Here is a 15,746-nt window from a genome sequence, read left to right as displayed (position 1 = left end):
CTGGGACCACAGGCCCATGCCACCATGCGTGGCTAATTTTTTATATTTTTAGTAGAGATGGGGTTTCACCATGTTAGCCAGGATGGTCTCCATCTCCTGACCTTGTGATCCGCCCGCCTCAGCCTCCCAAAGTGCTGGGATCACAGGCGTGAGCCACCATGCCCGGCCAAGACCATGTGTTTCTACGCCACTGGAAATATCTAGTTACGTACCAAGCTTCAGGACAATAACTGAGATTCAGAACTTCCTTGAACTTTTGTTTGCTTGTTTGTTTGTTTTTGTTTGAGACAGGGTCTCTCTCTGATGCCCAGGCTGGAGTGCAGTGGTATGATCTCAGCTCACTGCAACCTCCGCCTCCTGGGTTCAAGTGATTCTCCTGCATCAGCCTCTCCAGTAGCTGGGATTACAGGCCCCTGCCACCACACCCAGCTAATTTTTGTATTTTTAGTAGAGATGGGGTTTCACCATGTTGGCCAGGCTGGTCTTGAATTCCTGACCTCAAGTGATCCGCCCACCTCAGTATCCCAGAGGGCTGGGATTACAGGCATGAGCCACCACACCTGGCCAAATTTTTTTTAAAAAATATTTTTTATTTTGGAATGATTTTGATTTACAGAAAAGTTACCAAAATAGTAGAGTTTCTACTTCCTTTCACCTAGTTCCCTTTAATTTTAACATCTTACATTATAATGATATATTTATCTAAACAAATTAACATTGGCACATTTTTATTAACTAACCTCTAGACTTTATTTGAATTTCACCAGTTGTTTTTTTTTTTTTCCATTAATGTCTGTTTTCTGTCTTATGATCCAATCCAGGAGACCATGTTGCATTTAATTCCTTGAAATTTTAAAGCACATTTGTCAGAACAAAGTAGACAGGATATGGTGTGGTTTAGTGGAAAGGATGTGGATTTGAGGATCAAATAGATAGACACAGGTTTAATCCTAGCTCTGCCATTTATTAGCTACTTGACTATAAAAAGTAGACTAAGTTGTTGTGAGGATTAAATGAGATAAGATGTGCCAGAAAGCACCTGGTGAGTAATTAATCCTTGGTAAATGTTTGTTATCTTCTTCCTGATATTGCAAAGTAGGAGACTTTTTAGTTGTGCATGCCTACTAAAATTCCTTTGGCTGTGTTTAGGGCCATCCCAAACCGGGTCACAGGAGTCTGCTTCAGAATTATTATCAACCAAATATAGTGCATTGACTTGGAAAACCACTTATTGGGCTTCTGCATGTCTTCTGTATATTTGCCTCTAGAGCATCAAGTTCAACAGATTATATAGAAGCAACAGTGGCTTTTTATGACATCTGTAGCCTGTAGCTAGCTACATTGGTATTCCATACCTCCAGTAGGACCAGCTGTGAAATCCACACCAAGATCCAGGGTCCTGTAGTCGGTTGACACTCAGAGCTCATTCTGCCAGCAATTCAAAGTAGACTCAAACATGGTCAGTTACATTAGAATGGAATACTAGACCTGAGGGTGTGTAGAGTTTATCTCAGAGCACTGGTTTTGCCAAATGGGTTGTAAAATAGATGAATACTTGCTTCTATTTCCTATGTGTGCCATGCTGTGAACATTAAGTCTGTTGTACTGATATGCTGTCTAAAACTGTGTTGTTCATGGAATACTACACAGCTATAAAAAAGAATGAAATCATGTCTTTTGTAGAAACATGGTTGCTGTGGGAAGCTGTTGTCTTAAGTGAATTAATGCAAAAACAGAAAACCAAATACCGCATGTTATTTATAAGTGGGAGCTAGGCCGGGTGTAATGGCTCATGCCTGTAATCCCAGTGCTTTGGGAGGCCAATCTGGGAGGATAGCTTGAGGCTAGGAGTTTGTGAACAGCCTGGGCAACATAGTGAGACCCTGTCTCTACAAAAAAATTAAAAAAATTAGCTGGGCATGGTGGTGAGCGTTTGTAGTTGCAGCTACCTGGCGGAAGGATTGCTTGCGTCCAGGAGTTTGATGCTGCTGCCTGGATGATGGGGGCGGGGGTGGGGGAAGAAGGTAGGAGCTAAACATTGGGTACACATGGACATAAAAATGGGAACAGCAGACACTGGGGGCTCCAAAATTGGTGGGAGGGACAAAGGGGGTCAAGGGTTGAAAAACTACCTATTGGGTACTATGTTCACTATTTGGTTGAAGGGTTCAGTAGAAGCTTAAACTTCAACATGGTGCAATATATCCATGTAACAAACCTAGACATGTACCCCCTGAATCTAAAATAAAAATAAAAATCTATCTGTGTTGTGATTTGGAAAAACAGGATTGAGGCTGGGATTGTGTGAGAGTGAAGAGAAGAAAACCAAGCTGCTTGTTTTTTTTTTTTTTTTTGAGTTGGAGTCTCCCTCTGTTGCCCAGGCTGGAGTGCAGTGGCGCATCTCAGCTCACTGCAAGCTCCGCCTCCCGGGTTCACGCCATTCTCCTGCCTCAGCCTCCCGAGTAGCTGGGACTACAGGTGCCTGCCACCATACCCGGCTAATTTTTTTTGTATTTTTAGTAGAGATGGGGTTTCACCATGTTAGCCAGGATGGTCTCGATCTCCTGACCTCGTGATCTGCCCGCCTTGGCCTCCCAAAGTGCTGGGATTACAGGCGTGAGCCACCGCGCCCGGCCCAAGCTGCTTGTTTATGTGTCTTTTCCTTCCAGCTTGAAGATAGTGAGGAGTGTAGGTAAAAATCTTTGGCCATTTTAGTATATTGAAGAAAATCTGGTGCAGCACAAAATCTTACACTCTGCTTGAATATATTTGATGGTTTTGCCATCAAGAATGGAGATTTCTTCTTTCATCAGTGAGTTTGGGCTGGGTGTGGTGGCTCACACCTGTAATCCCAGCACTTTGGGAGGCCCAGGTGGATGGATTGCTTGAGCCCAAGAGTTCGAGACCATCCTGGATTAACATGGTGAAACCCCATCTCTACAAAAAATACAAAAATTAGCTGGGTGTGGTGGCACTCACCTGTAGTCCTAGCTACATGTGAGGCTGAGGTGGGAGGATTACCTGAGACAGGGCTGCCGTGAGCCGTGATCATGCCACTGAGCTCTAGCCTGGACACAGAGTGAGACCCTGTCCCAGGGGAAAACAAAAAGCATGTGTACTGGTACTATCAGTGTATTAGAGAAATTAGGTTCTAAAGTTATCTCCCATCCATTATTATTTAGTGATAGTTGATGATATGTAGTGAATATTTCTGAAGGATCATTTATTTGCCAAACACTTATTGAGCCCTAAGTTCAAGGCACTGTGTTTGGTACCAAAGGATAGAAAGATAAATATATTGAGGTCTCTGTTCCTGAGGAGCTTAAAATTTTGTGGGGGAGATAAGACATTGATAAGTAACAATACAGGATATGGGATTGGTGAGGATAAAGAGTCTGATTTTGAGAGGAGGAGGGCAATTGGGAGTGAGTTTTTAGCTGGGTCTTTAAGGACAATAATTTTGAGAGGACAAGGATAAAGGTTAATGAGAAGCAGAGGAAACAGAATGAGAAAAGCATGGAGCCATGAAGGTGTGTGGTATATTTCTGAAATAGAGAATAATCCAGTGCGTCTGGAGTGTGGGTTGTATGTAAATGTGGGATATTAGCTTAAAAGGCATGTTGGAGACAAATTATGAAGGACTTTGAATTAAATGCTGTTTGCTGTGGGACATACAGTGGTGATGTCTGTGTGTCATATCATGGCCACCATTGATGACCCAGGTTGTGCACTTGCCCCAAAACACTCAATCTTTTGCTGGGGGTTTTCAAACTTGTACTGGAAGAATAAAGTAAGACTAGTAGAGGGAATCTTAGATATAGTGCTTGGGGATTCTCAGTGACCAAGGTATGTGCATGTTTAGGACACTGATAAGCAGTGGGTGAGATGGAGAGTGACCTAGTGAGTCATATGGGCTACAGTGGAGAGAAGACGTCCTGGCAGAGACTGAATGCCAGACTCTAGTCATCTCCCAAGCATAGCAGCCCTCTTACTTTTTTATGGTGATATGAATTTCCCCAGGAACCAGAGACACTTGAACTGGCCTAGGGAAGAATTGTTCATATTGGCAGTAAGGGAAAAGCAGCAGAGCCTCTTTGATGAAACTGTAAAATGTGAGCTGGGAGCTACTGGGAGCCATGTTTCCAAGGTTTTGGAGAAAGCTCCTTTGAAAACTAAACTGATGAGAAAGACAGAGGCAAGTGAAATGGGATAGCAGGTCTTCAAGTCCAGCCAGCTGCACTCCTGCTCTTCACATTGTTTGGTATTGTGATCCAAGAAATTCAACGTTTTGCCTAGGCCAGTTCAACTGGAGTTTCTGGTTCCTGAGGAAGTTCACAGCCAATAAAGGTATCATGCCAACCCCTGTGCCGGGGGCAAGCATTGTGATCAGCAGACCTAGCAGAACCACATACATGTGGGGTGGGGGACTATTTCCCAAAAGAAGTGGGGCAGAGATGCTATCCTTAGTAAAGGGAGAAAAGAGTAAGTATCCTCTTCTGATGAGTAAAGCACAACCTGGATCCATAGCCTTGGGGCTGGAAAAGAAGGTCTGCATTTGAGAAACACTGTCCCATTCCCATAGAATCTACTGTTAACTGAGGTAGGAATGCTAGAGGATGAGCAGACTTGGGAAGAGAAATAAAGGCCTCAATTTTTCCACTTTTGGGATTCAGCTGTCTTCAGAAACGTATAGACCAATGGAACAGAACAGAGGCCTCAGAAATAACACCACACATCTACAACCATCTGATCTTTGACAAACCTGACAAAAAAAAAAAAAGAAATGGGAAAAGGATTCCCTATTTAATAAATGCTACTGGGAAAACTGGTAGCTATATGTAGAAAGCTGAAACTGGATCCCTTCCTTACACCTTATACAAAAATTAATTCAAGATGGATTAAAGACTTAAATGTTAGACCTAAAACAATAAAAACCCTAGAAGAAAACCTAGGCAATACCATTCAGGACATAGGCATGGGCAAGGACTTCATGACTAAAACACCAAAAGCAATGGCAACAAAAGCCAAAATTGACAAATGGGATCTAATTAAACCAAAGAGCTTCTGCACGGCAAAAGAAACTACCGTCAGAGTGAACAGGCAACCTACAGAGTGGGAGAAAATTTTTTCAATCTACTCATCTGACAAAGGGCTACTATCCAGGATCTACAAAGAACTTAAACCAATTTACAAGAAAAAATCAAACAACCCCATCAAAAAGTGGGCAAAGGATATTAACAGACACTTTTCAAAAGAAAACATTCATGCTGCCAATAGACACATGAAAAAATGCTCATCACCACTGGTCATCAGAGAAATGGAAATCAAAACCACAATGAGATACCATCTCACTCCAGTTAGAATGACGATCATTAAAAAGTCAGGAAACAACAGGTGCTGGAGAGGATGTGGAGAAATAGGAATGCTTTTACATTGTTGGTGGAAGTGTAAACTAGTTCAACCATTGTGGAAGATAGTGTGGCGATTCCTCAAGGATCTAGAACTAGAAATACCATTTGACTCAGCCATCCCATTACTGGGTATATACTCAAAGGATTATAAATCATGCTTCTATAAAGACACATGCACACGTATGTTTATTGCGGCACTATTCACAATAGCAAAGAGTTGGAACCAACACAAATGTCCATCAATGATAGACTGGATTAAGAAAATGTGGCACAAATATACCATGGAATACTATGCAGCCATAAAAAAGGATGAGTTCATGTCCTTTGTAGCGACATGGATGAAACTGGAAACCATCATTCTGAGAAAACTATCGTAAGGACAGAAAACCAAACACCACATGTTCTCACTCGTAGGTGGGAACTGAACACTGAGAACACTTGGACATAGGGCAAGGAATATCACACACCGGGGCCTGTCATGGGATGGGGAGATGGGGGAGGGATAGCATTAGGAGAAATACTTAATACTTAATGATGAGTTAATGGGTACAGTAAATCAAAACGGCACATGTATACATATGTAACAAACCTGCATATTGTGCACATGTACCCTGGAACTTAAAGTATAATAAAAAAAAAAGAACCTAAATAAAATTTGTGTTGAGATGCATGTGTTTTTAATCTTTCAAAATTATATATTATGGATGACAAATTATTTTCTCCTAAAAAAAAAAAAAAGAAATGTAGGAAACTTGAGTTTGGTGGTTTTCTACACAGGCTGAGGTTCCATTTTAATTAAGAACCTGGTGCTGTCAGTGCTTTCCGCCTCAAAGCTCTGACCATTCCATGTTATTGACCCCCACCAGTGATAATGATGTGCATTTCAGAGTTTCTGTAATGTATGAGGCCCTAATATAGTAGGGCCTTTATATATGTCTATGTCATGTAATTTAAATATTACAGCAATTTAATGAAGTGTATTATATGCAGGAAGGAAACTGAGGTAAGGGAGGATTGGAAATTTGCTTCAAACACAGGTCTGACTGATGTAAAAGAAGGTTGGGCTCTTGTTATTGTATTATCCCGCCTCTTTTAGATAATACTACTGCCACTATACTAATGCTACTATTAATAATGGCCAGCAGTTACTAAGCTCTTACTTTATGCTATGTACTTTAAATGAAGTATCTTTTATTCTTTACAAGTACTATCCTGAACTTAGAATTGGGAAAACTGAGGCTTGAGGTCATATAAATCATGTGATAAAGCCAGCACTTGAATTCAACTCTCTTGGTACTAGAGACCAAATCTGTAAGTGCTATTTTCTACTGTCTTTAGGTCCATAAGTAAAGCTTATCTGACAGATTTCCAAGTCAGCTGTTGCTACTATCCTTCCAAGTTAGTAGTTTCCCACCTAGGAAAAGGATAAAGCTTGTAGCAATGCTACTTCTCACAATCTTTAGTGCTTTCTTTGCCTTAATCTTAAGTTTCGGGAGAAAGGAAAAGCAATTCACTTCACAATGTGGTTGGGGTCTCATCTTCAAAGACATAATTAAAACTGTCCTGGATAGCTGGGCATGGTAGCTCATGCCTGTAATCCCAGCACTTTGGGAGCCTGAGGTAGGAGGACTGCTTGAGCCCAGGAATTCAAGACCAGCCTGGGCAACATGTGAGATCCCATTTCTTAAAAAAAAAAAAACAAAAAAACATTAGCTGGGACTGGTGGCTAGCACCTGTAGTCCAGCTACTTAGAAGGCTGAGGTGGGAGGATGACTTGAGCCTAGGAGTTCAAGGCTGCTATGAATTACGATCGGGCCACTACACTCCAGCCTGGGCAACAGGAGACCCTGTTTCAAAACAAACAAGCAAACAAACAAAAACTGTCCTAGTGGCATTAAACTATAATGCCATCTGAGTGGATGACCTCAATGTAGTATTGGCTACAAATTTTATTTGCACATATAACATTCTTTCAACATAAGTTTCCTGTTCTGTTGAAATATAAAGGTACTAGAGTGGCCTTTGTTCTTGAAGAGCTTCACTCTGAATCATGTAACTGGTCTGGATGTGGTCTTTCAATAAGACAATAGCAGCAGCATAATAAGCCTCCAGGTCAGCATAGTAGCATAGTATTTTGTGTTACCTATTTTAGTAAGTTTACGTTTGGTTAACTCCTGTTGAGGAACAATATGATGATCAAAGAGATGATATGGTTTATTTACTAGATGAATCCTTGATGTCTTCATACTAATGTAAAGCTCTGTCACAGCCTGCTTTGATCTGCTCGTTCCTGGGTGTGGTATCCAGCTGTTTGTCAGCGTCCCTCTCCATACCCATGGAAATCCCAACTGTATTGGGTTTTGGGTTGCCTACCAGGTTCACTGTTTAAAAATGTGAGTTGGAATGTTCCTTTTTATGTTTTTATTGAAAAGAACACAAGTTCTATGATGAGTTAAAATTACTATAAATGCATATAGCTCATATTCATTGTATAAGATTAGTTGAAAAATCTTGTTTTCTTTTTTTTTTTTGAGATGGAGTCTTGCTCTGTCACCCAGGCTGGAGTGCAGTGGCCGGATCTCAGCCCACTGCAAGCTCCTCCTCTCGGGTTCACGCCATTCTCCTGCCTCAGCCTCCCCAGTAGCTGGGACTACAGGCACCCGCCACTTCGCCCGGCTAGTTTTTTGTATTTTTTAGTAGAGACGGGGTTTCACCGTGTTAGCCAGGATGGTCTCGATCTCCTGACCTCATGATCCGCCCGTCTCGGCCTCCCAAAGTGCTGGGATTACAGGCTTGAGCCACCGCGCCCGGCCAAAAATCTTGTTTTCATATTGCCTTCTGATGGAGTTTGGGTCAGGTGAAGGTGGTTACAAAAATGACACTAAAATTTTCACATTACACTATTGTTTGATAGTCATTCATTAATTCTTCACTTAGTCTACTTATTAAATATCAACAAATCTTTATTTTGGAGATGAATAAGATGTGTCCTTTACAGTGGGAAAGTTTATTATTTAATAGAGCTGTTTACAGACTTCAATTTGCCTTCTTGATAAATGTGATGAACATGGTTTACAATTTACATAGATATTCAGGCCATCAGATCTTGGAATTGCTGAACTAAATTCTTCTGTATGTATTCTTATATGATTTTATCCTAGGTATTTGGGGAAATAAATACTGTCTGATGGGGGAGTAGATCGCTTTTTCAAATTTTATATCTGCGAATGCATATTATCAGCCGAGCTTACATGACTATGCAATTATAAAGAAGTATAAAGCACAGGCTATTAAGTGGTCCAAAAGAAAATAAGTACTCTGCTCATAAATCTTTGAAATCATGGGAATGTTTCCAGACAGAACAAGATGGAATTTATCTTCCTAATTGTGACACAGTACCTTGAAAAACGCAACTGGGTGCGTGGAGACACGGATTTGTGTTTAATTTGCCATTTTAAAAGTTCCCCTGTCAAATTCAAGGTATTAAGTTGCTTTACAGAAGGCTAAGATCAAGCTCTAGATGCAAGACCGGGGAACTGACTGCCGGAACGTTTGTGTTGCAGCGCCTCGCCCCTGGCCGGTGCTCTTTCGCGAAGGGACCATCTCTGCCAAGCGCCTGTTGGTAGGAACCTGCTTGGTCGTGTCTGAGGGGGCTTGTAAGGTGGCTGTGGCTGAAGCAGGCGCCCGGGAGAGTCTGTAGGAGGGAAACCGCCATGGACGATCAGGGTTGCCCTCGGTGTAAGACCACCAAATATCGGAACCCTTCCTTGAAGCTGATGGTGAATGTGTGCGGACACACTCTGTGAGTTGGGCGGCAGTGGATTCCCTGGGGGAGAGACGTGCTGGGTGGGAGGAGAGGGCCGGGAGATGCTAGGCCTCGTTTTAGTGGGAGCAAAGGGCGTTGGTGTTGTTAGTTTCAACATTGGTGAGGAAATGGGAAAAGACGGCGTTGTGGCTTTAAATGGACTGTAGCCGCTAGCCCCGAGCGGCTCTGGCATGCTTTGAACTGCGGGTTCTCAGTGTGGCTCCCAGCAGTTTGTCAGGTTCCCTCCTCCATAGCCAATGAGTAGTATCCCGACTGTATTTCCAGGCTTTGTGGTGTTTATTGGGCTCTAGACATCGCTGATTAAAAGCGTGGGGGATTGGAGGGTTTATTTCATATGAAATGTTTTTATTGAAAAAGTGCGAAAGTGCTATGAAAACTTAAAATTTGCTTGAGTATATACTGCTGCTGTTTATTGTATGAGTTAATTAAAAAACCCCATGTGTATGCCCACTTGTCCTGATGGAGTTCGGTTAGACTCCCATCATTAAAATGAAGAAAACCCGGACTCTAGGTAGTTAATTTTGAAGATATAATAATGGCTGGCATTTGAGTGCACATTTTGTGCCAGGCAGTGTTCTAAGCGCCTTACCATGAATTATCTCAGTTCATTCCTACAACAGTCCCATGAAGTAGGTACTGGTATTTCCATTTCACAGGGAAGGAAATCGAGACTACTCAAGGGCCCTTATTAAGTGGGCCTTGAGAGAACTGGAACCCAGGAAGTGTGACTTTAGAACGCCCATTTTCAAGGGAAGGGGGTAGAAGGAGGGAGGTTGAGTTTGTGTATTTTGAAACAGGGATTGGTCAAAGTGTTTCTTGCCAGATTTCTTGTCAGATGTGGTTTAGTGAAGGTGGTTCTAGAAAGCACTTTGGAATAAAAAGGTGCCATGTAATGGTGAGCACATATTCCTGTAGTTTCTTTGAGGTTTATTGGAGGCAAAAAATAATGGATAATCTACAGTGTGTAGACAAGGTCTCCTCCCAACCCCCAAATGCTGACAAAAACGTAGAGCAATGACAGGGTCTTTAGCTAAGCATAAATTACATGATTAGCTGTAGCTATAATTATTATATGGGATTTATTAGCTTACTTAACTTTTCTAATCTTTATTTTCCTTTGCTTTACTCTGCAAAGGAAGTATAGTAGAGCTGTGATTGAATGGTTTAAGATTAGAAGTAAGGTAAAAGTAATCAAGAAGAATGCATGGAAAAGGGAATTCTATGTGGAAAACACTGTAGATAGACTGTTTTTAGAGAGATTTCGTTCAATTTCTCTCCATTTTTCTTTATCAGGTTTGTTATAGTGGAAACAGGAAAGTGGAACAGGAAAGAGAGTTTATTTTTTTGGGAAGGATGCTAATTAAATGTAATTTACCAGAAGGATGCTAAATGTAATTTTCTGGCCTAGCAGCAATTAGCATTCAGGGAGGATTATATGATTTCAGTTAACATAAATGGCATTTTCATTAGGCAATTATAAAATATTTATTTTAATTGAAATTGCTTTTGTTGTGTCCTCAGCCCTTTTTGTTAAGGTCTAAGAGTTAAGACTTTTGTCTAATTCATTCTGGTGTTGCATTTAATCTGATTAATTTGCTAACCTGTTAGATAACAGGCTACATTTTACAGTCCTTTTTTGACTTGAAATGTGAACAAAATGAGTAAAAGTCTGTAGCATACTGGCTGAGAGAACAAGCTTTGGAATGAGCCTGTCTGATTTCACATTCTTTTACCGGCTCTGTGGCCTTAGGCAAATGACTAACTCTTTGTTAGCAGTTTTTCTTGTTTGTACAATAGAGAAAATAGTGCTGCTTGTATCATGGTCCTTAAGTATTAAATAATATATGTAAAATATTTAGAGATATTTAGTAGAGTTTCTGTCACATAATATTTGTTTACTATATATTGGCTATTTTATTATTAATATTCTTTGCGTGTGGCATGGGTGATAAGTAGAAATAAAATTAAAACAGGACTTACTTGGCCTGCTATGAAATACTTGCACAATAATGATTAGCTTTAAATGATTTCGGTACACTATAAAACATGAAAATACAGCTTTGATTATAACGACTCTGTTGTAATTTTCTTTAGCATGTTGACTATCTAATTAGTCATCTTTTTAAAGAAGTACTTTAAGCTAACACACTGCTGTTTCTGAATGGAGGCGAGAACTCACTGATTTTTTTGGCAATCATTTAAAAAAATTAAAATTATATAAACAATAATAAAAGCAACCTAAATTATTAAGTGAAAGATAAACATTTTTGTGGTTCACCCCAGGAGGCGGAGCTTGCAGTGAGCTGAGATTGTGCCACTGCACTCCAACCTGGCAACCGAGCAAGACTCTGTCAAAAAAAAAAAAAAAAAAAAAAGTTTCGTGGTTCACTTCTCCAGAGGTGACAACTTTTAGGTTGTTTGTGTATATTTTCAGATATTTTCTATGCATATGTAAACATGGGTGTGTTTGGGTAGAAAACTTTTTCTTCCTTTAGCATAAACAGGAATATAGCAGAAACATATATATGTGTGTATATATGTATATATTTCCTTGCTTTTTTCATTATGTATATTGGATAATCTCTCTAGATCAATATGCATATGTTTTTTTCTTTTAACAATTTGATAGTAGTCCATTGTTCAAATATAATTTATTTACCCAAATTTTAAAAATTAATATTTATTTAATTTTCAGTTTTTCCCTGGAGTAACCATCCATAAATATGCATATATTTATATCTTTGATATCTTTATATATATATCTTTGAGCACTTAGGCCAGTATATCATAAGATATAACAGGTAAAAATCACAGGGTAATGTCCAGTAGTAGAATTGTTGGGTCAGAGTTTCTGGCTTTTAAATTTGATAAATATGGCCCAGTTGTTCTCAAAAAAGATTATGTCAAGACAGGCATGGTTGTGCCTACCTGTAATCCTAGCTACTTGGGGGCTGAGGAGGGAGGATTGCTTGAGCCCAGCAGTTCCAGACCAACTTGGACAACATAGGGAAACCCCATCTTTAAAAAAAAAAAAGATCTTGTCAATTATGTTCCCAACAACTGTATGGAGATTCCTATTGCCAATATTGGGTAATAGTATTTTTTAAAATCTTGCATTTTAAAAGATGTTTAAAAGCATCTTATCAGATGTTTTTCTTATCAGATGTTTTTTTTTGAGACGAAGTCTTGTTCTGTCACCCAAGCTGGAGTGCAGTGGCATGATCTCAGCTCACTGCAACCTCCATTTCTCAGGTTCAAGTGATTCTTCTGCCTCAGACTCCCAAGTAGCTGGGATTACAGGTGCATGCCACCATGCTCGGCTAATTTTTGTATTTTTGTATTTTTAGTAGAGATGGGGGTTTCACTGTGTTGGCCAGGCTGGTCTCAAACTACTAACTTGGTGATCCAGCCACATCCATCCTCTCAAAGTGTTGAGATTACAGGTATGAACCACCACGCCCGGCCTGAGATGGAGTTTTGCTGTTGTTGCCCAGGCTGGAGTGCAATGGTGTGATAGCTTACCGCAACCTCCGCCTTCCGGGTTCAAGCAATTATCCTTTCTCAGCCTCCCGAGTAGCTGGGATTACAGAGATGCACCACTACGCCCGGCTAATTTTGTAGTTTTAGTAGAGACGGGGTTTCTCCATGTTGGTCAGGCTGGTCTTGAACTCCCAAACTCAGGTGATCTGCCTGCCTCGGCCTCCCAAAGTGCTGAGATTACAGGTGTGAGCCACTGTCCCCGACCTCATCTTGGCTCTTAATGAAAAATTTTTTTGATACTTCGTTGGGTTTTTATAGCATGTATTTCATGGGATTGAATATAGGCATTTTAATAATATGATTGTTAGCTTGAGAGGAGCAGGTATTATTTTGCTGAATGATTCTGGCTCAGTCTTACGATGTTGTAGTCAAGTTGTTGGCTAGGACTGCAGTCTGGACTTGACTGGGCCTGGGGTATCCGTTTCCAAGGTCACTCATGTGGCTCTTTTCAGGAGGCTTCAGTTCCTCCCCATGGACTCTTCCATAGGTCTACTTATGACATGGCTTCTCCCAGAACTAATGATATGAGCAGAGGTGAGGAAGGTTGGGGAGATGGAGCGGGGAAGAGAGAAAGGGAGAGAGGAAGGGAACTGGAAGCTGCAGAGCCTTTTAAAACCTAATGATAGAAGTGATATACCATCACCTCTGGTGTACTGTAGTGTTATAATGTGGGAGAGTACACACAAAAGTGTGAATACCAAGAGTGTGAATATCACTGGGCTATCTTGAAGGCTGACTTCCACAGGATTTTATTAACTTATTTTTTTTTTCGTGTCCTCAAGTAGCGAAGACTTTTTGGAGGCAAGTGATAAAGTGAGTAGGAGTAGTGCTTCATAAAAGAGGAACTATAGGGTTATGGAAAAATTAACTAGGAGTTTTACTTAAGGGAGAAAATACAGGAGCAGAGATGAGAGAAAAGAGGTGAAACATTATTAAATACCTTTCTGTCTTAGCTGCTTGCAATTGAAGAAGGATATTTCTCTACTTATCAATTTAATCTAGCAAATGCACAAATGAATTGATTGTATGCATATAGAAGAAGATTGGATTTCGTGTTTTTTTTTTTTTCTGTTCAAGGATGAACATTGTCTCAATTACAGAAAATGGTAGTTTTTTTTTTCTTTATCAGGCTACTTATTTCAAGAAATGGGCCTTCCGTTCTGAAGGCATATAGAATTATATGGAGGCGGTGGTATCTAATTCTCATTAAAGTACAAGCTTCAATAATTTAATTTCTGGTTGGACGCCGTGGCTTATGCCTGTAATCCCAGCACTTTGGGAGGCCGAGGCGGGTGGATCACCTGAGGTCAGGAGTTCAAGACCATCCTGGCCAACATAGTGAAACCCCTTATCTACTAAAAACACAAAAATTAGCCGGGTGTGGTGGCGTGTGCCTGTAATCCCAGCTACTTGGGAGGCTAAGGCAGGAGAATCACTTGAACCTGGGAGGTGGAGGTTGCAGTGAGCTGAGATCATACCACTGTACTCCAGCCTAGGCTACAGAGCAAGACTCTGTCTTAAAAAAAAATTAATTTCTATCCCAACCATTCTTGGCAAAACTTGTCTCTGGAAATTTTACATGCTAAATCTACTTTTTTCTTTAAACACGCACAAGACACAAAGCACAAGATAAGCAAAATCAAGCACCTACCATCCTGATATATAAAGGCAATATTTTGTGATAGTTACTTAAGATCTTTCTCTTTCTTTTTTCCCTTTTTATTTTTCTGTTCTCCTATTTCTCATTTACTGATGTTACTGGATAGTTTATCCTGAAGAGTCTGAATTTTGCTTATTGCATCTTTGTGATATTTGTTAAATATGTTCTTCTGTTCTCAGTATTTCCTCTAAATTGTTAGTTATGTTTAAAAGTTTTATCAGATTGTTTGAATTTATTTGTTGATAAGAATGATAAGTGGTATTAAGTCATTTAATGTACTGATCTTATTCAGTACCTTTGTGCAAATTGGGAAACAGAGCCCCCTCTGGGTAGAAAATTAGGAAAAGGCACTTATTCTAGGTGGAAGATTTAGAAAAGGGACATTCTAGATATTAATTTATAATTTTCTGTTGTGATAAGAGGACACAACTCTATAAAATTTCAGTCTTTTGAAGTTTTTTGAAAGCTTACTTATGGTCCAGCATATAGCCTGTCTTTGTGAACAATCATTGTACATTTGAAAAGAATATGCATTCTGTGGTTGTTGGGTGTAGTGTAGTATAAGTTATAAATGTGGTACATACTACCATACCCATCTTGGTTGATAGCATTACACAGATCTTCTGTATCTTTATTAATTTATTTTATCTACTCATCTTATGAATTACTCCACTATGATTATAGATTTGTCAGTTTTTCTTGTAAGTTTTGTCATACTTTATGCATTTTGGAACTCTCTTCTTAGGTACATATTTGGGATTGTTATGCCTTCCTAATACATTTCTCCTTTTATCATTATGAAATGGCCCTCTTTATCTCTTGTAATACGCTTTTTCCTGAAGATTCTATTTGATAATAATTTAGCACTGTCAGTTTTCTTGTGCTTACTATTTGATAGTATGCTTTTTTCCATTCATTTACTTTAAAAAAATTTTTTAAGCCATGTAGTATAACTCCTGGGCTCAAATGATCCTCCTGCCTCAGCCTCCTGAGTAGCCAGGGCTACAGGTGCATGGCACCTCACCTGGCTAATTTTTATTTATTTTTATTTTTTTATTTTTTATTTTATTTATTTATTTTTTTGAGATGGAGTCTTGCTCTGTCGCCTAGGCTGGAGTGCAGTGGTGTGATCTCAGCTCACTGCAAGCTCCACCTCCCAGGTTCATGCCATTCTCCTGCCTCAGCCTCCCGAGTAGCTGGGACTACAGGCACCCGCCACCATGCCGGGCTAATTTTTTGTATTTTTAGTAGAGACAGAGTTTCACCGTGTTAGCCAGGATGGTCTTGATCTTCTGACCTCGTGATCTGC

General features: G+C 40.1%; 2 protein-coding genes across 4 annotated transcripts in view; one reads left to right on the top strand and one right to left on the bottom strand.

The window, feature by feature from the left end:
• Nucleotides 1–15,746, bottom strand: part of DHRS7 (dehydrogenase/reductase 7) — a 977,513-nt gene that overhangs the window by 574,618 nt on the left and 387,149 nt on the right. The window lies entirely within an intron of this gene.
• MNAT1 (MNAT1 component of CDK activating kinase) overlaps nucleotides 8,991–15,746 on the top strand; it is a 240,589-nt gene continuing 233,833 nt past the window's right edge. For all 3 annotated transcript variants that reach the window (XM_050797813.1, XM_050797812.1, XM_050797814.1), the window contains exon 1: nucleotides 8,991–9,213. In XM_050797813.1, the coding sequence (XP_050653770.1) occupies nucleotides 9,125–9,213 (89 nt within the window). In that variant the 5' untranslated portion in view covers nucleotides 8,991–9,124. The remainder of the gene's footprint in view (nucleotides 9,214–15,746) is intronic.

This window comes from Macaca thibetana, chromosome 7 (assembly GCF_024542745.1).
Source record: "Macaca thibetana thibetana isolate TM-01 chromosome 7, ASM2454274v1, whole genome shotgun sequence".
Classification (NCBI taxonomy): Eukaryota; Metazoa; Chordata; class Mammalia; order Primates; family Cercopithecidae; genus Macaca; species Macaca thibetana.
Note: the sequence above shows the minus strand (reverse complement) of the source record. Positions and strands in the feature narration are given on the sequence as shown.